The following is a 24,925-nucleotide window of genomic DNA, read 5'->3' as shown; positions in this document are numbered from 1 at the left end:
ACCAGCAATGAACTGAAATAAGGTGTTTAGAGGCTTCATTTTTTACAATCATGTACACAGTATTGTATGGCTTGGTAGAACAGAGGGGCTGGCAGTAATCTTTCCTTAACTTTACTGCCAGCTACTAATAGCAGCAGGAGGGAAGGGGAGAGGAGGGGCGGGGAATAGATCGCTCCCAGCCTCACACACAGGTGCTGACATGCAGGGAGGGAGGGGGAGAGGGCGGAGAGAGGAGAGACTGTGAGATGATGGAGGCACATAACCTGACTACAGTATCATGGATCAGCAGCCATGTTTACCGTGGCCAGCACACTAAGGGGGAAACAGAACCAGGCAGGATCAACCAGAATTTTTTTCACAGCATAGAAAGGGGCAGATTAGACAGCACAAACTGCTGTTTAACCTGCTATAAGGGAACACGATCTCTTTTTTTTGGGTTACAACCTTTTCAAGTTCAAGTCCAATGCATCTGGTCAATTGTTGCTATATGTTTAATGACCATCTAAGCATTAGGGCATTATAGCTAGTGTCTTACATAATGTAGATAATGAGAAAAATATCCAGAAGCCTGTAATTTGCTGAATGAAATGTTCTGTCTGATTTGCTGGTTTCAAATGTGTAGCCCTGCCCCCAAGGGAGTGGCTTAATGCATGGGTATCCTCTTCACTTCTTTCGCCCTGAGCTTGTTCCAACCCAACTGACACTATTGGTTCTGTCATATTGAATAATTAAGACCACAAATATTGCAGTGTAAGAACAAGTTTACTGCTTTTGAAATAGAAATAAACAAAGTATGCAGACAGAATTATAGAAAATGCAAGGGTTGACAGTGAAGTAGATCCTGAGTTCCCAACCATGGATTTGAATATAGTTCAGCACTCAGGAACTGGAACACAAGCCACACATATATATGTAAATAAATACATATATATACTAGAGGATTGTGTTCAGCAACAATAAAACACACTGAATGTTTTAGTATACTTGGAGAGTGGCCACAGATAAAGAATGACTACACTAAATGACTAATGTAGAATAAACAATATAACAATACTAGATCTACTATTAGAGTGCACTCTGTGTACTAACGGGGCCCCCCTTTATAATGAACTGCAATAGTCTCCTGAAGAGTGAGGCCTCACTAGTCTTCACCGGTAAGGAATCCTCAAACAATCCAAGGAAAGTAATTGTAATCCAAGGTGATGATGATGATGAACTGTGATCCCCAGAGCAGTCAATAATTGTAATCCACAGAAACTAATGTAAAACAGATGTTGATGTGTCTCAACAGACTAACAGCCTGGGACTGGACAGAGGGCTTAAGGCCTAGCTCACCCACCTCGCACTATATATGTAACTGCAGTGTCCAGTGGTATAACTATATTTCCATATGGCCTTCTCAAGCAAACAGTTTGGCAGTCCTGCCCTGACTCAGCCTAGGTCTGTGATTAGTGCAGATGTAGATACTGGATGTCTCTCACCCAAATCGGGAACTCTGCTCTCAGCTGCCACCAGGCTCCGCTCTGCTCAGCATCCCCCTCAGCCTGTCAGATGACCTTGCGCTCGGTCACACTACCGAGACTTCTCTGTGCTCTCACGCCGCCCACTCCGGCTCCGGTGTCCACCACTAGGCCTCTGGCCTACTCCTCTGCTATCCGCAGCAGCTCTTCCCCTTCTTTACAGCACTCTGTCTTCAAAGCAAGAGAGCGAAACTTGATCCCGCCCCCTTTATAAAGGCACTCCCAGCAGGCTCCACGTGCCACACTGCTCCCTGGGAGAAGAGTCTCTCTACATAGCAGTCTATGATCCTGGCTCCCCCCGGAACTACATCTCCCATAATTCCAAAGCCACTGTCTTTGTAGACCCTTAATAACAAATAACAGGTTGAACAATATCAGCCATGCGACCAGGCTACACAAGTATTATGTTATTCCCAATTTTTATAAACTAGACCTCCTATGATATAGCAATACACAAACTTTTCTCAGGATAGGCTGTCCAAAGGGTCTTCCTCTTGGACTTCTGAGCATTACAAAATTTTGCACACCTGTCATTTAAGCATACTGAGTTCTAATAAACTTTCAAAGTTCATTCTATTGCACTCAAAAATGATAATCATAGCGCTTTAATGTAGGCCAACTTGTGTTTGTCTTTAGTTGCCTTTTAAATCCTTATAATGTAGGCAACCTTTTTCTGTTTACAGGATGGTGGCTGGAAAAGCAGAGCCTGCAATGCCTGGAAGATTATATGTTCATCCAGATTCCCCAGCAACCGGAGCTCATTGGATGCGACAGCTGGTGTCTTTTCAAAAATTAAAGCTGACCAACAACCATCTTGATCCCTTTGGACATGTAAGATTAAATCAAATTTTTTAATGAGATTGATAAAACATTGTAGAGTGAGAAATTACTCTCACACTATATAATATATTATAGTGTTTACCAACCATAGTCTAGTATTTGTGCATCTAAAAATTATAAAGAATGTTATACAGGGTGCATTTTTATCTTCAAAAGTAATGTTTTTGGACAGTTTATGTTTTTCCCATGTACTGGTTTAAATAGTATCTGACAATCTACCTCAATTCTCTTTGTATAATTTTGTTACAAATATATGTTACAAATATGGATTTTATATATAGGTAAAAATATAGAGTTATGATTTTTTTGCATACAGTAAAAAGATGAAAATCTTAACTCCCTTTTTTTTGTACACTTGCAGTACTAGGTAATATCGAGATGTGATAGTTCCTGTTTTGAAAATCCTAGTTGTTTAGCTGTTATCGTGACATAATAGTAATAAAATGGGAGCAGCGCCAAAATTAAATACATTCAGCCAGGTCCATAAATATTGGGACATCGACACAAGTGTCATGGCGTGGGCATGTATAGCTGCCAATGGAACTGGTTCTCTTGTATTTATTGATGATGTGACTGCTGACAAAAGCAGCAGGATGAATTCTGAAGTGTTTCGGGCAATATTATTTGCTCATATTCAGCCAAATGCTTCAGAACTCATTGGGCGGCGCTTCACAGTGCAGAAGGACAATGACCCGAAGCATACTGCGAAAGCAACCAAAGAGTTTTTTAAGGGAAAGAAGTGGAATGTTATGCAATGGCCAAGTCAATCACCTGACCTAAATCCGATTGAGCATGCATTTCACTTGCTGAAGACAAAACTGAAGGGAAAATGCTCCAAGAACAAGCAGGAACTGAAGACAGTTGCCGTAGAGGCCTGGCAGAGCAACACCAGGGATGAAACCCAGCATCTTGTGATGTCTATGCATTCCAGACTTCAGGCTGTAATTGACTGCAAAGGATTTGCAACCAAGTATTAAAAAGTGAAAATTTGATTTATGATTGTTAATCTGTTGTAATTCCTACACTGTTGACATCTTGTTTGTTTTATTTCAAATTCATTGTGGTGGTGTATAGAGCCAAAAAGATTAGAATTGTGTCGATGTCCCAATATTTATGGACCTGACTGTATATAAAAAATATGCAAATATACAAAAAACAGTATAGACAAAAGTCCCAAAGTCTTAGATGGAGTTGATGGAGGAGAGGGAGGAAACCAGTCCAGATCATCCAATCACCAGTGTGTAGTGGGGAAAAAGTATGATCACCCAAAAGTGACAGTCAAATCTGCTTACCAGGAAGTTTGACCCTCCTGTTACAGAGAGGTCAAAAAGCACCAGAGCATTCCATAAGCACTTGACATAAAGGATCCCTCAGAGTTCCTCCGGTCTGTGATGACACACAAACTCTCCACTCACAGGACAATGCAAAAGGACAACACCAGCCTGAACCACTTAGAAAGCTCCAACCAGAAAGGTAATACCTCAGTAGGACAAAAGCAGGCCAATGGTGTAGTACGTAAAAACAAGCAACTTTATTAAAAAAGTAATGCACTTACATGGATGTAGATTCAAACAACATGTGAATAAAAACCGCGGTATAAATAGAGCGTGCGGCACGTCAGAGTGCCCGGTCACACTGGTGATTGGATGATCTGGACTGGTTTCCTCCCTCTCCTCCGTCAACTCCATCTAAGACTTTGGGACTTTTCTCTATACTGTTTTTTGTATATTTGCAAATTTTTTATATATGTATTTAATTTTGGCGCTGCTCCCATTTTATTACTATCAGTGTATGGGTTTGCAATCTACCTATTAAGCTGGCTGCCTATGCTATCTTGATGTAATTCTGAGCGCAGGTATCTTTCTCCCTTTTTATGGTGACATAATGGCTTCAATATACATTATTTTGAATAACTTATCTGACAAAAGTATTCAGTTGATGATTTCTCATTTTTCTCTGACTTCACTTGCTGTGTACTTCTTACAGGTTATTGGCTAATAAAGTAGAAAGCAAGGGACAGACAAGCAAATAATATGTTCAGAATTGGGTCAATTTATTAAAAATGTTGTGTAGACACATATCAGTTGCATTTTAAGTAAGCTATATCAGACATTAGGCTGAGGTTACAATGGGACTGCATGTAGTAGCAGACACCTAGTGCTTGGACCATGTTTCAAATGTTGTCTGAGAAGGAAAGCCTCGGCCAGCGGGTATGGCAAGGTCCACAATCCAAAGTGAGAATGGATGTGATGAAAGGAATTGGCTGCAAACAAGCCAGCAGGGACATTGGAGGTGCAACATCTGTAGACCACCATTGATGCACTTCCACCATTGATGCACTTCCTGATTTTCGGTGACACACTTGTGGTCCGATGTTGCACCTTCTGGTGTCTCTGCTGGCTTGTTTGCAGCCACATCCATTCTCACTTTGGATTGTGGACATTGCCATACCTGCTGGTCAGGTTGTTCACAAATGTGTCTTTCATTTACAGTCCCACTATAGAGATGCTGCCTATTCACTGCACACCACAGGAACCATAATAGGTGCATTATTATTCACATTAACATTGTCATTGGACTGTTGACTTTTTCATTTTGATCAAATTGCTCTGATTCAATAAAGTGCATTTTTGGACATTTCTTGCAACTGGACATTTTTTCACATTAATATATTACCAATACCATCACTATAGTATACCCATGGCTCAGGCATGCAAATGAGCACTGATGTGACATTGGATCACGTGGCAGTAACTCCTGTTCAAAGCAGTCAAGCAGTGCATCATATTCATAAGGACATTGTCATCAACACTCATGATATTCCCACTGTACTTGCACTGGGATTTATGTGTTATTTGTTTGGTTTTTCCTATCCTCATTTGGGAATTCCTGGCAGCAGGACTATTGGGATTAAGTTGAACATTGGCTTTTACAGGTTTGGCACCTTGGTTCAATTGTTGTATTCATGATGGACAACCTCTACCTGCCAAAATATATTTAACTAATGCCAATAAATTCACATTAGTTGAGCAAATTTCTGATATTAAATCCAGGGGAAAAGCTATATTTTTAAATTTGCCACAAAATGATGATTTTTTCATAGGGTTTATTGTTGTCTGTAACCCCCTAGGGGGACAGGGAGTGAGGGAAATCCAAACTTTTGAAGAGAAATATCTGGAACTGGACACAGAAGGCATAAAAAAAAAAACTGACTACATTTTAACTATTCCATACTCACTTTGGCCTACTCAAACTATGACGACATATGCAATTACAAACAGTAAAATGCAGCTGCAATGGCAGGACACATACTAGCTGTCAAAGAGCAGGGTTTGTGTTTGGTCATTGCCACTAATTGGCTGGATGTGACCTAATATTATTTCAATACTATATTTGACATTGTTCATATGACTTAGTGCCAAGGCTGTATTTAGTTGCCAGCAGCAGAAAGAAGCCCAGATCAGCTGAAAAGTATAGTATGACATAGCTTTGCCTGTCACATTAGGTTATGTATTAGATGATATTAGGCCTTAAGGCTAAAGTTCTGTTCCTTGTGCTCCTCGCAACCAGCCTTTCTATCTTGGTCTGTTGTCTTGGTTTATATAAGGATAGATGGGTGATACTAAGCGGGGAGTCATAGTAAGAAGTGCAACCCGAGGAGCGTGTGGCTGGAGAGCACAATGTGCTACAAACTGTGCTGCGTAATGAGCTGTGAGTACCTTTGGATACATGAACAACCCTTAAGGATAGGAGAATTAGGAAGATAGACAATTTTTTTACTAATTTGACACCTGACTACAGGTAAAGAGTGATGCTTTGCATCAACTTGAATAGATTGTTTTGCCATCTAGTTAGAGAAGATAAGAAAATTTTGTTATTATTTTTTTCTTTTCTTTCAAACAGAACCTCATCCAAGAGGGGAAGTCCTGCTTGTCTGTCTATTCCCCTCTCTTGAAAGGGTAACTTATAGGAAAAAAAATTAGCAAATGTAAAAAAAATAATATAACAAATACAATTGCAACACAAGTCATATTGTAATTGAATTTTAATAAAAAATACCTTTCATTTTTAGTCTGCAGCTCTGTAATTTTCTGTAAAGAGCAATGCAATATGGCTACCTGGAGGTGTTCTGTACACAGAATGTGTACAGACGCCCCCCCCCCCCCGAAACATAATTTTCTGCTTGTGTGATTGGCTTACTGATTTTCCCAGAAGTCTACACTTAGATACAAGTCATATTTTTGGCATCCCCTGAACAAAAATTACATTTTTAGTAAGATATTCCCAATAGGAAATAACGTCTAAAGGGATGCAAACCCAGCCCTTTTCCTCATTAGAGCCCTGATTCTGCACCAGCTGGTTGATAATTTTGAAACCACTCCAAGCAGACTCACTCAGCACAGGGGCACAGAGGAACAAACAGTGATTTCTTAAGAATAACAAAAGGTAGAAATCTGCAACAAAGTTTTTTTTAAATCCTTGCAATGTACTTAGATTACTCAGAGGGGGGTGTTTTTTTTCTCAACAAAAGTGGAGTTACGCTTTAAATTTTGGCACTTCACTTTTTTTTTGGGGGGGGGGGGGTTCTGACAGGTACCCACTCCCACTTCTGGTCCCCAGCGACCTTTGGGACTTTACTTCCCAAAGTAAACCTGCCGGGTCCGGGACCCAAAGAAAGCGGAAGAGCCAGCTTGGGTAAGAACAGCGCTGGATTGCTGGACAAGTGTCCTATTATTAAAAGTTAGCAGCTACAGTATTTTTAGCTGCTGACTTTTTATTTTTTATTTTGGGGGGTGAAAAACTGCTTTAAGTAAAGACTTCATTTTTTTTCCTTGTTATCGGAACCCAACTGGACTTTCTTTTTTTGAACTGGGCAGGGGAGGAGAGTGTACACAGTTGTGCGGACTGTTGTGCAGGATGGGCTAGTAAAGTCTGATCTCCACTTTGACCTAGAAGGTTTTAACATGAGTGGAAAGGACTTCACTCATAGACTTGCCTGGGTTTATGAAACATGGGATCCCTGAAACAATTATAATATAGAACTGTTTGTTTTGTCATCAGCATCCAGAAGCAAAACCTTAGGTATAATTCAAGCCTGGCACAAATGGGTGCGAGCATTCCCCTTTTTTCTGTGCTTGTTCACACTCTCATACAGCAAAGCAGCAGCATCATCTAGTCCACACTGACACAGCCTCATTTGGGCTTTCTGTATATACAACAGCCATCAGTTGCACCCCTAGTTCTCTTGCAGGACATTCCAGGAGGGCTGTGTGAATTGTTGTGAGCTGCAGACTGGACTGTATACATAGAGGCCAGCACAGTGCCATTATAGACTTTCTACAATGGACTACTGTGCATTATATACTGGGGGGAAATCTATCCACACTCCACTTGCCTTTGGCCTCTTTCACACGGGCGCTCCATATGTCCGTATATCATCCCATCCTTTTGCGGATGATATACGGACATAATGCATGTCAATGGGATTGCAGATGTCAGCGGATGACCATCCGCTGACATCCGATTTGCGTCCTTTCAGTTTTTTTCCGTTTTTTGGAACGGAACAGAACCCTATTTTTCTTCCATTTAAAAAATGGAAAGGACGCAAAATCAGATGTCAGCGGTGTCATCCGCTGACATCCACAATCCCATAGACATACATTATGTCCGTATATCATCCGCAAATGGATTGGATGATATGCGGACATACGGACCGGATGACACAAGTGTCATCTGTGTCCGTAAAAAAAAAAAAGTGCCGGAGCGGATTGCAATATGGTCTGCTCCGTATGAAAGAGGCCTTTGACATATCTGAACCATCTACCATGCCTGCACATACCCAGCTGGAATTGTTCATATTTTGGCTGTTTGGATTGTCTACACTTGTTGCAGTTTATTAATGTCAGGATTTTTCCTTCCATTCATGCATCTAGCTTGGACTTTCTTGGTAAGCCTGTGGCCACTTCCACTGTTTTTGGGGTATATTAGCACATAGGTCCATTAACCTGGTACTGCATGGAGACCTTGTAGTGTTGTTGCAGCTCAGCTCTCTGTGGCTTATACAGTACATAATAGGAGCTGCGTCACCCACAGTTCTTCAGCAGTAGATACGTTTCTTTGGTCTTCAGAGGAGAGGGGGTCCCTGGGGGGGTTTCTGTTTAGGGGGTAAGGTCGGGTGAGGGTATGGAGGTTGAATCCCGGGAGGAGGGGTAAGAGGAGGTTCTGTGGCACTGTAGTGTGGGTTTTTGGTTTGCGTTCCCTATTTTCTTGTCTTCGTTTTGTTCCAGTCAATTTTAGGGGATATCCACTATTACTTAGATAAGGCACTGCATGTGTCTAATGGGGACAAACCCAATATTCCCCATGCACACATACAATAAACTGGCTGTTCAGTAGTGATGGCTGCTGTAATGACCATAGGCTTAAAACTGTGGATGATCAAAGTGAAGAAATGTCATCAGCACACCAAGGATTCCACAAAAGCCTCCAAAGCGTTTTTATCGCTTCATGCTATTCAAAAATATAGAATGTTAACCAAAACAATTACATATTACAACAAAATATTCGGTTTTATCTAACACAGTCACTTAATACTCAGGTATTTCTAGTCTACATAATTCATATTCAGGCAAAAAAGACATCAACGATTAACAAATACATTTCACAAATCTTCTTTACTCCTTTCCGCCTCCCCAATGTAGGAGCATGCATATCTCCAGGATTTACATCATGAAGTCTTATCTTACAGATAGACATGTGTCCAGTATAAATGTTGACATTAATAGAATGGTCAGAGGTTGACTGCAACTTCCACTTGAAGGGTTAATATCTTTGAAGATTAAGAAAATGTATTTGCATTCAATGCAGTAATTGCATTTTTACTTGTTTTTTAAAGACATTTTAAGGCAGGCCTTATAGAAAGTTATAATACAATATCTGTAAAAAGCTAAAAATAAAAAAAAAATCCTTGGTTCAAGCTGGCCTGAATAACATGACTAAAGAGACCTGAATAGGTAATAAGGCAGGTTATTATGTACTAAAATAACACCCACTGATATTCACATTTCCAGCACTTCCCCTAGCATCTAGAATAATGCATCAGAAGGCTTAGTCCTAGCCCTGTTGTGTAGGAGTTTAAATAGGTTAACTTCTTCTACCTCTTCCTCATGAGACAGTGCTTGGGATTGGCTATTGGCCGCTCTTTCCCAAGCATCTGTGCCCACCAGTGCCACCTACCAGTGCCCACCAGTACCATCTGCCAGTGCCCACCAGCGCCACCTACCAGTGCCCACTAGTGCCACCTATCAGTGCCTACCAGTGCTACCTACCAGAGCCCACCAATGCCACCTATCAGTGCCCACCAGTGCCACCTATCAGTGCAAATCAGAGCCCCATCATGAGTGCTGCCCATAAGTTCACCTACCAGTGCCTATCATTGCCCATCAGTGCCACCCATCAGTGCTACCTATCAGTGCTCATCAGTGCCACCTATTAGTGCCCATTAATGTCGCCTATTATTGCCTTTCAGTGCTGTCCATCAGTGCCCATCGGTGCCACCCATCAGTGCCACCCATCAGTGCCGCCTTATCAGTGCCCATCAGTGCTGCCTTATCAGTGTCCATCAGTGTCACCTATCAGTGCCCATCAGTGCAGCCTATCAGTTCCTATCAGGGCCCATCAGTGCCGCCTCATCAAGGCACATCAATGAAGGAAAAAAATGACCCGTTTGCTAAATTTTATAACAAACTAAAAAAACTGTTTGTTTGTTTTTTCAAAATTTTCGGTCTTTTTTTGTTTGTTGAGCAAAAAAAAAAAAACCCAGTAGTGAATAAATACCACCAAAAGAAAGCTTAATTGTTTGAAAAAAAATGATAAAAAATGAATTTGGGTACAGTGTTGCATGACCGTGCAATTGTCATTCAAAGTGTGGCAGCACTGAAAGCTGAGAAGGGGGTTTAAGTGCCCAGCAGGCACGTGGTTAAGGTAACTCTGCTACAATAGGCAAAACTCCTCATACATATTATAGTGATTTACCAGCACCTTTCTTTGCTACCACTAGTATATGCACAAAACTGATAACTTAAAGCATAACTCCACTTATGTTGAATAAAAAACATTCCTTTCTGGGTGATCTCTGTACATTACAAGGCTTTTAACAAACTTTTTTGCAGATTCCTAACTTTTGTTATTCTGAAGAAATCATTGTTTGTTCCTCTGTGCTGAGTGGGTCAAATGGGAGTGGTTTCATAATTATCTATCGGCTGTTAAGCTGCAGAGCACTAACAAGGAAAGCTGCTGGGCCTGCATCCCTTTAGACGTGCTCCTATTGGGAGTATTTCTCCAAAAATGACATTTTTGTTGCAGGGGATACCAGCAATCTGACTTGTATCTTAGGCAGATTTCTGGGAAAATTGGTGAGCCAATCACACAAGCCGGAAATGATGTTTCTGGGGTGTGGTCAGTACACATTCCGTGTACATCACAACTCCAGGTAGCCATATTGCATTGCATTTTTAGAAAATTACAACAGCTGCAGATTGAAAAGGAAAGGTAATTTTTAATAACGTTCAATTACAATATGACTCATGTCGCAATTGTATACACTATATTGTTTTTTCTTTATTTGCTGATTTTTTCCTACCAAAGTGGAGTTACCCTTTAAATATGAGCTTATAAACTGTAGTAGACCTTTAAATACAAATAAATACAAATTAAAATCCACTCTATCAGTCTATTCAATTACTCATTTATCTTCCTCTGAGCATTCTAAATGATAAACTAAGTGACTTTCATTCTCCGGCTTTAACAAATTCATAGCTATGATCAAATTTTACATACATTGTGTACAGTATGATTATAATATATATACTGTATATATATATCCATAAAATATGCTGATTAAATTGTCATTTTTTTTTACACAGGGTAACTCCACTTTTGTGGGAACAAAAATTAGAAAATAAAAAGAATGAATTTAACATATACAATTGCTACAGTCATATTGGCAATGAATGGTATTAAAAAAAATGTTTGTTTCCTTTTCAATCGTCAGCACTGTAATTTTCCATAAAATGTAATGCAATATGGCAACCTAAAGGCATTCTGTACACAAATTATGTACATAACAACCCCCCACAGTTATGTAATTTCCTGCTTGTGTGATTGGATGACTGATTTCCCCAGAAGTCTGCACTAAGATTTAGGGCATTCCTTGCAACAACATTTTTGTGATTTCCTCATCCCACTCAGATCTAATTGTACTCATTGTAATCATTATGCCATTATTATTACTATTATTCTTACAGCAATAATGAATATCATTACCAGTATTATTTTTATTATCGTTGATTTTTATTATTTATATGTTCATTTATCATTTACTACTTATACATTTCTTATAATTGTACCTATATATTCTTATTGTTCAGGAATATCTTTGATGTCATTGACCAAATTTGGTTATGTCCATATATGGTCAATGGCATCCCTTGGAGAACCCGCCCCTTTGCTTATATTGCAGCAACTGGGAACTGGAGAAGACATTTGGTGGGTTGGTGGGTGTCTGGCATTATAATTCAGGTGGATCTGCATCACTGGATGACCTAATTGTGGATTTTAATTGTGGGACATTTCTTTAAATATATTTGTGTGTTTATTTACCATTGACTTTTTTTGTAAATGAGCAATGGTACTATGTTCCTCTTTCTCATTCATGCAGACAATCAGTGTCTAGGAGCTCTCTTATTTTTAAAAGAGGCTTTCAGATTCCAAGTTCCTTGCCCACAGACCCCCTCAGCCACCGAGCCAGGGTTGTGGGGAAGAACCCCTTGTTCTCATCAACACAGAGACATGGTGCTTTGCCAGGGGTTCTCCCTGCCAAGGTACCCCCCATGTCTAGGGAATATAGATTGTTATGGTTTGGGGGGACATGCATATGTCCCTCCCTTTTCTGGCCACGAGGTTGCATGCTCAGATAAGGGCCTAGTATTGATTTTGGAGGACCCCACACTTTTTTTTCTTGTTTTTTGAATGAGGTCCTCTCTAAAATCCAAACCTAAAGGGCTTGGTATGAAGTTTGGGGAGGGGCTCACACTATTGTTTACATTTTCCTATCATTTGTGAACCCCCCCGGCTGACAGCTTAACATACCAGGTGGGGATGAGTCACTGGATGTAATTTCCTGCTCCTTAACAACAAGGAGGAAGCAGTCAGATTTAGCAGTAGAAACAATACCACTGCTAAATGATTCACTTCGCACTACAGATAGAGGTTGGCTTAACCATTTTTTTGGCCATTCACGCAATATTCTTCATAGACTCTACACGGTGCAGAAGTCTCCCTCATATTTCCCCTGATAGTGGAATGTTCTTAGTGTATACTGTTAGGCTATTTTCTCCATTGGTGAATGTTAACTCTTATGGTTGAATGTTTTTATAGCTATTTTTCTCTTAGAATTGAATGTTAGGAAATGTTACATTTCCCTGTCAAAGGCAACAAAGAAACTTTCACACACATGTTGCAAACATTACCTGTATCATTTGTTATGCTTGCATAAATGTTGATACATTTGCAAAGCTATTTTTTTTTAAATAGGTCCCTGTGTGTGTTGTCCTGATAAAGTGGCCACCAAAGGGCCACAAAACATATTTATGGTGTGTTTTTCCTGCTTTTATGAGCAATAAAGTATTACAATTGAAAGTACATTTTTGCCATACAGACACCTAATTGAACAAGCTGAAGTTAGAAGATGATTGGCTTACATGCAAAGCAGCACCAGATTTTTCACTCTCCAATTTTAGTAAATCAATCCCTCAGTGTTCTTCATATGCCTTCTCGAATTCAATTTGCTAGATTTTTGTGCATTTTGTTACAGTGCATTTTAATATTTTTTTTTCTAGTACAATTTGTATAAGAACCAGTTAACATTTCTAAACTCTTATCTGGTACAGTAATTAAGGTCAAGAATGCCAAGAATTTCATTCTGCACTTTCCCCCTAAGGAAACAGGTGAAGAATCTACAGTTAAAAAATAATATGTCAGCCCACTGTGGCATTAGAGGGATATAAAAAAATAAGTATTCACCATTTCAAAAAATAAAATTAGAGCTGCTTGCTTTTTATAGCATGATAAAAGTATAAAGGAAACAATGCAGAAAGTGCATTTCCATAGAGGCTATTCCTCACTCACGGAAAAGAACAGTTTAGGAACCTTTTTTAAAAAAAACAATGTGTTCTGTTTAATCTGTCTCAATTTTACATTGGTGGAGGAATCCCAAACATTAAATACATTTCTAAATATGTTTAAAATTAATCTGTGACATTCACCTCACATTTTCTTAAGCTCCTACTGGGTACTTTAGAACAAATTACTGTCTTATTATTGAGTATTTTTCCAATTATATAAATGACAGTATTTTTTATACAGCAGAGTAGATGGGGCCATATTTACTGCAAGTGCTTATGTCACTAACTTTGGGGTCAATTGGGTTGAGCTTGGCTTCAATGCCCAGACCTCCATTGTAATGGTTTATCCACACAAGTGTATTCTATTTTTCCAAAACCCCCAAAGAGCCCTACTGTATAAATGAGTGACTTGTGTGTTAAAGTGGTGTCCCCCCCCCCTCCAAATATTGGCAATATTGGATACGTGTGCGCATGCGCGAACTCGCGCAGCCGCGCACTCACGTTCGCGAGCATGCGACGTGTGATAGATGCTGGCACCAAATGGGCTATTTAAACCCAGCCTTTGCTCAGCTCCAGTGCTGCTTTGTCTTCAGCCTTAGTTGATACTGTAGCTGCTGACTTTTAATATTAGGACACTTACCTGTCCTGAAGTCCAGCGATGTTGGCACCACAGCCGATGTTTCCATCAGCTGTCGGGTGCTGCCGCCACCATTGCCAGTAAGGGAACCCAGCAGTGAAGCCTTGTGACTTCACGGCCGGGTCCCTACTGCGCGTGCTGTGCTTTCTTACTGGCCCAGAAGCAGAGGAAGGAGGAGGGAGCCGAACTTCTGACATACCTCGCCGTGGTGAGGTCTGATGGAAGTGGGGACAGGGTACCTGTCAAAAACAGGTACCTGCTACTACCCCCCCCCCCCCCCAAAAGGTGCCAAATGTGGCACTGGAGGGAGGGGTGGAGACAGAAAAGCCGAAGTTTTCTGATGATGCAACTTCCAATCCAGTTCTGTAGTTTAAAAAGGTATTCACCTTGAAAGAGTCATATACATTTGAAAATAAATGAAGTTAAAAAATGTGGAATAATACTGTATAAATAGGTATCAGTGGAATTATAATATGCAATTAGTTTAATACTAAATGTGTACATTTCATCTTTTGTGTCTATTTTACATTTCTCTGAAATATATACTGTATATTTTTTAAATGCATTTCAACCTACTTTGACAACTGTAGTTTGTACTAGTATTTGACCCCCTCTTTTATGTGGATTCAATTGCACTTTGACTGACCTTTAAGACCAGAAATCTAAGCATGAGCTGTTTCTTCCAGTAACATCAGGAATCTAGGAGATTATAGTAAGGGCACATAGTTCATGGGTTCCTCGGAAATTAGGTTGTAAGACCAAACCAAATAGTGTACATCACAGGACTGTTAAAATATATATATAAAAAAAAAGAACTCATTAGTTTGGCTTAATAATGAAGAAGGCAAGTTGCATCCTTGTATTGTATGCAGAATTGTTATGTTACATAAAAGCTACTTTTCAAAGTGCAGGATTTGTTTGAGTTATTTTGCGTTTTTTTTATATATTGACTTGGTGGAATAAAGAGCTCTCCTGAAGGTCCATTAAAACATCATTGGCTACAAATCTGGTTTTCACATTATGATGCATCTTTTTCTTTTTCACTCAAGTCCATTCTTATATTTCTAATGACTTTTGGCTAGACCACGAGCCTCAACCTTCAGTCTCTCTATGCAGCTGCTCAAATCCATTTCTTGGCTTTGTGTAAAGTAAATCTGCAAGGCTAAGGTAGGGGGGAGTTGGAGTGGGGGTAGGCTCATCAACTTGCAGTCTTAAGGAAAGGAAATGATTAATAAATCACTGCAGATATTTATGTGGTAAATGTGGCTTTTATGCATAAGGTGAGGTTATTACATGATTTGTGCTCCATGATGTGAGAGACTTTTGCCTGCTGGCCTACATAAACCCACAGAGGACTACCCTCTAACCTTCTGCTCCTCACCTATTACAGTCATATCATGGTGACATTTGCTTTCAGAGAACAAAGGCCTATAGTTTAAAAACAGATGATGTAGAAGGATAGCTGAAGAATTGCTAAGGATGTGATCTCTTACCACAACACTTAGACAGATCAGCTGTGGGCTGCGCAAAAGCAGCATTATGTTATACCATAAAACTTCACAATGATATATTTAAAGTGTATGTATAACCAAAACCTTTTTTATTTTTTAGTTTTAATCATTGTAGAGATGTGTTAGAACCCCTGTCAGGTTTTAGGTTTATAGCGCTGTTTGTGTCGTGATGAGTAGATTTACTCACTCTGTTTGGCCTGGTGACCATTTTCAGTGAGATAGAAAATATGAAAAATCTAAAAATGTACAGTTGTCCCCAGAACAGGCTCAGGGAGTATAAGAGGACATGGGACCACTCAATGAGATTGGAGGAGAAGCGGTTTAACCATAAGCTGCGTAGGGGTTTTTTCCCTGTCAGGGTAATAAGGATTTGGAACTCTCCTCCACAATTGGTGGTGTCAGCGGGGAGTATTGATATTGGACGTGCATCTTAGTGAACACAACATAAAATATGAGAAATAATTACCGACACTGACCCACGTAAACCTACAAAGGTTGAACTGAATAGATTATTGTCTTTATTCAACCTTACCTACTATGTAACTATGAAACAGGAGAGAAGAGTAAATCTTCCTTAACCCCTTGCTGACTGCCTAACGACGAATTACGTCAGCAGTCAGCCCCTCATAGGCAAAGCGACGTAGGTCTACGTCGCTAGCCTGTGAGGCTCTAGGGAGCGAGTGCGCGCCACCGGAGGCGCGCTCCCGCTCGCTCACTGACCCCCCCGCGCGTGTGCCCGGCGGACCTGATGTCCGCCGGGCACTCGCGATTGTCCATTACAGTGGGAGAAAGGCAGGCTGCTAATGTAAACACAGCCGCCTGTCATTCTCCCCTGTGTAAGGATGGAGATCATACGGTTCTGCTATGTAGGACCGTTGATCTCTGTTCTTACACCTCAAGCAACATCCAATCACAGTTAGAAGCACCCCCCTAGGGACACACTTAACCCCTTCCTCTCAAAAAAGTTAACCCCTTCACTGCCAGTGTAATTTTTACAGTAACAGTGCATATGTATAGCACTGATTACTGTAGTACTGTCACTGGTAACCCCAAAAGTGTCAAAAATGTCAGTCAAGGGTCCGATCTGTCGGCTGCAATGTCGCAGTCCAAAAAAAAAAATCGCAGATCGCCACCACTACTCGTTAAAAAGAAACAACAAAAATGACAAAAATCTTTCCCTTAGTTAGTAAACGCACTAACTTTTGCGCAAATCAAACAAAGTACACTTTTTGCAATTTTTTTTTACCAAACATATGTAGCATAAAACAAATTGGCCTACAATGTTAAAAAATTTTGATTTTTACATTTTTTTGGGGGAATTTCATACGAAGAAATTTGAAAAATATTGTTATTTTTGCAAAATTGATGCTCTTTTTTTGGTTATAGCGCAAAAAAAATTGCACAGGTGATCAAATACCACCAAAAGAAAGCTCTGTTTGTGGGAAAAAAAGGACGTCAAATTCGTTTAGGTACAGCGTCGCACGACCGCGCAATTGTCCGTTAAAGTCACGCAGTGCCGAATCGCAAAATAGGCCCTGGTCAGGAAGGGGGCAAAATCTTCCGGGGCTTAAGTGGTTAAGCTCTTAATTTTTCTACAATTATGTAAAATATGTTTTTTTTTGTTTCAATGTGCAAAAAGTTGATGCAATCATAGAATACTACACTGATAGCTGATTGTGGTTCTGTTAGTAAAATAAACATGGAATTGGTGACCTTTCCTTCTGACAATACTAATATTCTGGCTATGACTTCTTGATTCAATATTTAAAGAATAAGCAAAACTTTTTTTTTTGTTCTGGATAGAGTGAAAAGAGATTAGAATTAGGTTTTTTTATTGCAGTATGTTCCCCCATTAGGGAAATTCACCCTCTCTATTTATCCTGTTTACCATTATCATCGAAAGTGAAAGTAAACAAAAACCCCAAATTTTGGGTTGTCCTCAGAAAAGTAATATAGGGAAAATCTTCCAATGGTGACACTAGTTAAAGATAAATGTCCCAAATGGGACAAAGATGGCAAAAAATAAATTGAAAGGGGTTATAACTCTCCCTTGCTCTATCCAAAATGAAAAAAAAAAGTTTTGCCTATAGTTCTACTTTAAGTCATTGATTTAGAACAAGTATGTAGATAAGTACTTTCGACTATACTCTAACATTCCCAATATGCAGGCTTGTTATAGATAAGTGACTTAAAGTATTAAAGCTATTAATTGAGAGTAATACAGCCAGTGTTTTTAGAAGGAGATTGGAGATACCAGCTCTTGCCTTTTTTTTTATAACATGATCACTAAAATGACAGAAACATGAAACTCTGAAAGACAAATTAACCTAGCAGCTTCAAACCCTTTATAAGGTACATAGATGGTAATGGCAGTAAGTCCAGAGTTTAGATGGATAGTTTTTATTTTTATTACCCAACAATGTGCAATAAAATTAAAAAAAATAATACTTTTGGATGAATAAAGTGAATGCAGTTTCACTTAATTCACTAGGATAAATGAGCATACATTTTACAAACTGAGCATACTCCATTTATTCAGTAAATAAACCTTGGTATCATCCTTAAAGTGTATTTAAACCCAAGAGCAGAAGTGTAATATATTACAGCTTAATGCTGTAATGCTGCTTTATGTAATTCACCATCCTTCTGCAGAGGGGTAAGCAAAGGACACTATCTGGAATACATCAGTAATAAAAATTATGTTGGGAAAGTAAATCAGCAACTACGGGGGAGCAAGCAACATCCAATTTGCAATTTTTAAAGTCTACTTTTCAGATTCTCTGAAATATAGATAATACTTCTACTGCTTATATACATACAGATTAGCTTACATACAGTTTGTTTCATATTCCTGCAAGCATATTTATTTTTTAACTATTACCTGTAAGCTGCAGATCCTTGATCATGTGTAGGCAAACTCATGCTTTCTGTTTTTGTAATCTGCCAGATGCTGTCTTCATAGAAAAGCAGTGAGTAAGCACAGGATTGTCAAATATAGCAGGGCCAGATAAATGATGACCCATCCAGGATTTTTTTTTTCAAATAACATGAGGCTTTAGAATTAAAAAAAAAAAAAAAACTTGGTTAGTCACTACATCAATGAATACATAATGACAGGAGAGTAAATCAGTGTGAAAATTGATCCTTGTGTTTAACCACTTTCATTCCATAGGATGTCATATGACATCATAGACTTGAAGTGGAGATATAGGGATGATACCTGCAGCCAGGTATCATCCCAGTATCTTATTTTTCAACCAGTGATTACCTACAAATTAAAAGGTATCCTAGTGGCTGATTAGATACAATCCAGCAGTGCTTCCGAGTTACCAAGGAGCTGGCTGTGGCAGATGTTAACACTGCCATCTTTTTTCTAGAAACCAGAGATCAATGTTTTTCTTTTTTTTTTTATGTCATGCTTTCCAGGATAGAGGAGAGATCTGGGGTATTATAGACTCCAGATGTCTTCATAAAGAGGACATGCCATGCCTTATTTCTATCACAAGGGATATTTGCATCTCTTGTGATAGCAATAAAAGTGATAAAAAAAAAACAATAAGAGCCCATTCACACTAGCACAACTTGTGAGGCGACTTGTGTAGCCCCAGGTCACTTGACATAACAAAAGCAATGTTAATCAATCAGTGCCGTCTTAATTGGCACTACTGAAGTCGCTCCGACTTCAGAAAAGGGTCCTGTACTACTTTGAGGCGACCTGTGATCCGACTGTCCCATATACTTCAATGGGAGTCGCCTCCTTATCTTAATTGACACGACTTGTTATCAGACTTTCCAGGAAAGAGATTAGCCAGGCATTCCCCACAGATAAAGTCGCCTGTCTCTTCAAAGTAGTGCACAAGTCTCTTCCAAGTCTCTTCCAAGTCTCTTCCAAGTCTCTAAACAAGTCTCTTCAAGTCATGGGGCGACTTTCTGGTCGTGGTAGTGTGAACCGGCTCTAAAGGGATAGTGTAAAAAAATAAAATAAAATAAATAATAATAAAAATAAATAATAATAAAAAAAAGCGCCCATGCACAGAAGCAAATGCAAAGGTTTTGCTGTCAACATTATAGCAAAAGCAATAATAGTGCTAGACCTCCTCTGTAACTCTAAACTGGTAACCTGTAAAAAATGCAAAGCATTGCCTATGGATATTTTCAAACACCATAGTTTACCTCCATTCCACAAGCGTGCGCAATTTTAAAGCACAATATGTTAGATATCTATTTACTCGGCGTAACATCATCTTTGAACATCATCATTAAAGTGTACTTTTTTCTAAAAACAATTGCGTCCAAAGAATCGCTGCGCTAATATCATGTGACATAATAAAATTGCAACACCAACTATTCTCTAGGCCCTCTGCTTAAAAAAAAAAATCTATAAATATATATATATATATATAATGTTTGGTTAGGGGGGTCTGAATAATTTTCTAGCAAAAAGAAAGAAAGGTCAGGATTGGCTCAGTGGGGAAGTAGTTAAAAATAAAAAGTGTAGTAGTTAAAAATAAAAAGTATAGAAAAGAAAACTGTTACTTTTTATCTTCTGATATGCGCAGGAAAATTTCACAGTGGCATGTTAAAGGAGACATGCACTGGGACAATATAGTGGATGCCATTACTGACCTCTCTTGACAATATAAATTGTCTTGCTGTTATGTTAAGTTAATAGCTTTCTGTGCCACTGACCTTTAACAATTATGCTGGGCATGAGTTCTGACCTTAAAGCTGACCTCCAAGCATATACTGTGTAATATGCACAAATTATGCATTGGGATGTGTTGAGCCTGTCTTAAACAGTGCAGCTCAGCGCTGCTTGTGTACCTGCAGCAAACTGATGACATAAGCTACGTCTAGGCAAATTCACTTACTGGGGCTGCTTTAATTGGTACAGTTTTTTTTTTTTTTTTTTTTAAGAAAAACTGTACTGTTGTATATTGAGAAATATCAGGAATATTCATACAGGCCTAAAAAGCTGCACTTAAAAAAAGGTTTAAAATAAAATTGACCAAAACAATTGCCATCTCCCTTCAACATTGAACTTTCCAAGTAGCAATTCTTCTATGCAGGGTTTGGGTTTAATTTTACCAGTATATCCTGGAGTTTATTATTTTGTTCTGTGGGCTATTTCTGTTTACTGCTACTTTTGCTGCCCAAGTGATTACTATTCTATAGTTTTTCTGCAGCTTTGGATGCAAGCAAGTATGAGCTAAGATAGGCGAGACAGTTGAGCGAATCATGGTTACATTTTGAAAGTAGCAATTAAAGCTATACTAAACTGCCTTTTTCCTTCCTCTATTCCATGTTTTGTTTCACCCATTTTGTTCCTCCTTTCTACAAGTCACAGTTTTTGTGTTTCTCTTCATTGTTTTAGGTATTTAACTTTACTTGCTAATTCAGATAATTTCTGGTCTATAATGTATATGACTGATGTAGGTCTGCTCCATGGCTGTATCCCACAGCTTTGCTGAGATCTCATGAAATATTGTCGTGTTTGTTTGCATATACATATGTCTGATAGAAATAAATTCATATGCAATCAAAAAACGATGCTGTAGTCGAGTCATTCGATGTTTCTAGTATGCACCTTTTGCATGACTGTCCTAGTGAAGCCTCACCTTGCGCTGAATCCAGCATCAAACATTGTTTCTTAGCCACTATGTGTAATTTACAGATCATTTTACCTTTCATGGTCCTTATGCAGGAGAAGCATTGCTATCCTTAGCTGCACACTCTCAACTGGGACTACAAGTGAACATGCTGATACCTATTGTGTCAACATTTCAATTCTCAGTTGCAGCCTATCACAAGCAAGAAGAATAATGGAACTTGTAGTCCTAAAGTAACAAGGCAAATATCTTTTCAGGCATGTACTTTGCTCATACCCACACTGGAAGAGGAGAGATACTGCTACGAGACATACATGATAATGAAGATTTAAGGGCAACACACACACGCAAGCTAAAAAAAAAAAAAAAGAACAGTGATCATTGTTAATTAATAGAGCTTTAGTCAATTAAAAAAATGTATCTGAGGGTTCAAGAATATTTCAGCTATATTTGATTTTATTTTTTTCAGTTTAAGTACTATTGCTTATCCAATTCCTCAGGCCAGAACCAACTGCTTGTGACTCAATGTTTTATGTGTACAGTGCAGATATTCATTCTACATTAAGCAAGCAGCAGAAACAACAAGTCTTTAAACAGGGCAGCCTCCTATGAGTGCAAACTTTTCAAAGTTGTCTTGCAGGTCCACAATAGCAGTGACAAATTTCAACATAAAGGAACATTTTACAAAAGCTATAATTTACTGTCCGGGATGCAATATACAGTATTTCTTTGACAAGTTGTTGAGTAATTGAGTTACATCTAGCCTATTGTCTATTTTGTTTTTCTTTTAAATTACCTTCATTGGTAAAGGGCATCATGTCTACAGTTCTCGAATTTATGTTCATCAGACGTCTATTTGGTTGATGCAGGAATCCTTAGAAATCTTCAATCCTGCGATGTTCCCTTTTAGACTATTGGATGCATGGTGTCAAGCTATTAGGACTACAGGAGGGATTTTGACACTGCCACCACAACTAGTGGGTGTTATTAGTGGTGTATGAGTAATGTTTAGTGACATCATATTCAGTGGTGTGAGGACATGGCGTGCCCGTGCTCCACCACCACAGCTAGACCACAGGAAATGTTGAGGATGGGAAGGTCACATAAACACAACTTTATAAACAAATAAAAGGTACTGATATGGAACTAAAAAAATACAAAAAGTACCATACACTGACCACTGACTTGTTTTTTAACTAGAGTTCTGCTCTAAAGTAGAACTCTGAGCATAGTAATATGGAGGCCTCCACTGGTGATCTTTCCTTCTGAAAATAGTAAGAGGCTGGTTGTCATGCCAAATTAGGGTTTTGTGAGTCACTGACCTGGAACAAATATGCAGAAAACCATTTCTTATTCCACCCTGATTTGACTGGTTGTAGGCTTGTTCCAAGTCATGGATTCTCATAGTCAGTGACAGCCAAGAAATTAGCATTTTCATTAGCAAAGGCAGCCCAGGGTTCCGTCTAAGTACAGGTTTTCTTTAAGCAATTCTATGGGTGTAGGTCTAAGGTGTAGGTGAGAATTTTATACTCTGACCACAGAAGTGCTAAAAGTTGGTGTCAAGTTAACATTTTCACATTTTTGTCACAGTGTGAATGTGCTATGCAATTGGATGAGAATAAACTGCTAAAAATAACATTAGTACTACTACTTGGATGGAGAAAAATGTATTTTTGGCTGTCACTCCTTAGGCCAGATGGTCATCAGCTTCTGCCTTGTCTGGGATACAGATGCCTGTGACACTGGATACTCATAAACTTATTCATATGAGATCTAAAGAAGCCAGAACATTTTACATTAAGCTGAAAAATAAATAAGATATTGTTAAGCCGTTGAAATGTGTTTTCATTATTGTTGGTGATTACTTAGTGGCAAAGTATTAAAGGTTATGTACATCAGTGCAGTTTAAAAATAGAGAAAAGCATGGTTATGTGCACTAGATGGTAATAAAGACAGTAGAATCCACAATACAGGGAAATGTTCATACTTAGGAGAACTACAGATGGAGAACTACATAGTTAAAACTTTACATAGTAGGAATGCCGTTCCTTTCATCTGCCCCAGATGTCATATTGCCACGGCTTGTTCTGTTTTAAATCTCACAGTACCTCCTGGCACATTTTCTTTCCATGAGGCTACATATGCATATGGAGATTTGGGCACATACATGTCCACAACTATCAACTAACTACCTCAACAGACACAGAATCAGTACTGTATTGACACAAGCAAAAAACACTGGAGTTCAGCTTAATATATGCTGCTGCAATGTAAGGCCACTTTCACATGAGTGGTCCGATCAGGCCTGACCTGATCAGATTCTCCATCCTCCTTTATGGGCAGTCAGATGTAAACAGACATGTGTCCATTTACACCTGACTACTTTCAATACAATCTGGTAAAAACAAACGGAAGGGGGATCCGTTCTCTACCATTTGGCCAGGTTGGATCAGAGGGAAGTTTATAGTTACATAGTAGTTGAGGTTGAATAAAGACATCAGTCCATCCAGTTCAACCTGTACAGGTGTGTGTGTGTGTGTGTGTGTGTGTGTGTGTGTGCGTCAGTGGCCTGCTCATTTCCCATGACCCTGAAAGTTGTGATCCGTGAGATGGACATCCAAGATTCTTTTAAAAGTACCCATACTCCCCACAGCTACCACCAATTGTGGAAGAGAGTTCCACATTCTCACCACCCTTACAGTGAAGAACCCCTTACGCAGCTAAAGGTTAAACCACCTCTCCTCGAATCTCAATGCGTGGCCATGGGTCCTTTTGCACTCCTTGGGACTAAATAGTTTTCTACCTATGCTAGGATCACCATTGAGGTATTATTAAATCACTATCATGTCCCCTCTCAGGCATCTCCTCTCCAAGGAGAATAAATTAAGCGCTTGTAATCGCTCCTCATAATTAAGGTCCTTCAATCCCCTTATTTGTTTAGTTGCCCTTCTTTGGACTCTTTCCAGTTCCAGCACATCCTTTCTGAGGATTGGCAACCAGAACTGGACAGAATACTCCGGATGTAGCCAGACCAGGGTTTTATAAGGTGCCAGGATTATAGCTTTATCTCTGGAGTATATCCCCTTCCTTATGCATGCTACTATTCTTCCGGCTTTGACAGCTGCAGTTTGACATTGCATGCTATTACTTAGTCTATCTTCCACTAGAACCCCCAAATCCTTCTCCATTCTGGATTCCCCCAGAGGTTCCCCCTAGAGCATAATTTGCATTTATGTTTTTTGTCCTCAAGTGTATTACCTTACACTTCTCTACATTAAATCTCATTTGCCACGTAGTTGCCCACTGTGTTATTTTATTCAGTTTATTCTGTAATATTTCTATATGTAAATGGGCAGCAAGTTGGATGTAAATGGGCAGCAAGTCTGTTCACATCCAACTGCCCATAGAGCAGAGCGGACATGGACCTGTCATCCAGCAACTGCGCTCAACTTAGCTCAGCTCAGTAGATGATCTGTGGACAAACCTCCTGTTGAGCAAAACCTGATCTGTCCATGTGAAAAGGGCTCAAAAATCACCTATATTTTATAAAGTACCTTTAAAAGCAGATCTCAGTCCCTGCAGCCCTGGCTGAGTTGTGTGCCGGCAGCTGTATGTACAGGTATGT

At 39.3% G+C, this 24,925-nt stretch overlaps 1 protein-coding gene across 1 annotated transcript in view; it reads left to right on the top strand.

Annotated features, from left to right (window-relative positions):
- TBX4 (T-box transcription factor 4) overlaps positions 1-24,925 on the top strand; it is a 233,241-nt gene that overhangs the window by 182,407 nt on the left and 25,909 nt on the right. Inside the window, exon 5 of the mRNA XM_082245737.1 lies at positions 2,204-2,351. Coding sequence (XP_082101863.1) covers positions 2,204-2,351 — 148 coding nt within the window. The remainder of the gene's footprint in view (positions 1-2,203; positions 2,352-24,925) is intronic.

Source organism: Pelophylax lessonae, assembly GCF_965119305.1.
Source record: "Pelophylax lessonae genome assembly, chromosome: 2".
NCBI lineage: Eukaryota > Metazoa > Chordata > Amphibia > Anura > Ranidae > Pelophylax > Pelophylax lessonae.
The sequence above is the reverse complement of the archived record's forward strand: the minus strand, read 5'-3'. Positions and strand labels throughout refer to the sequence as shown.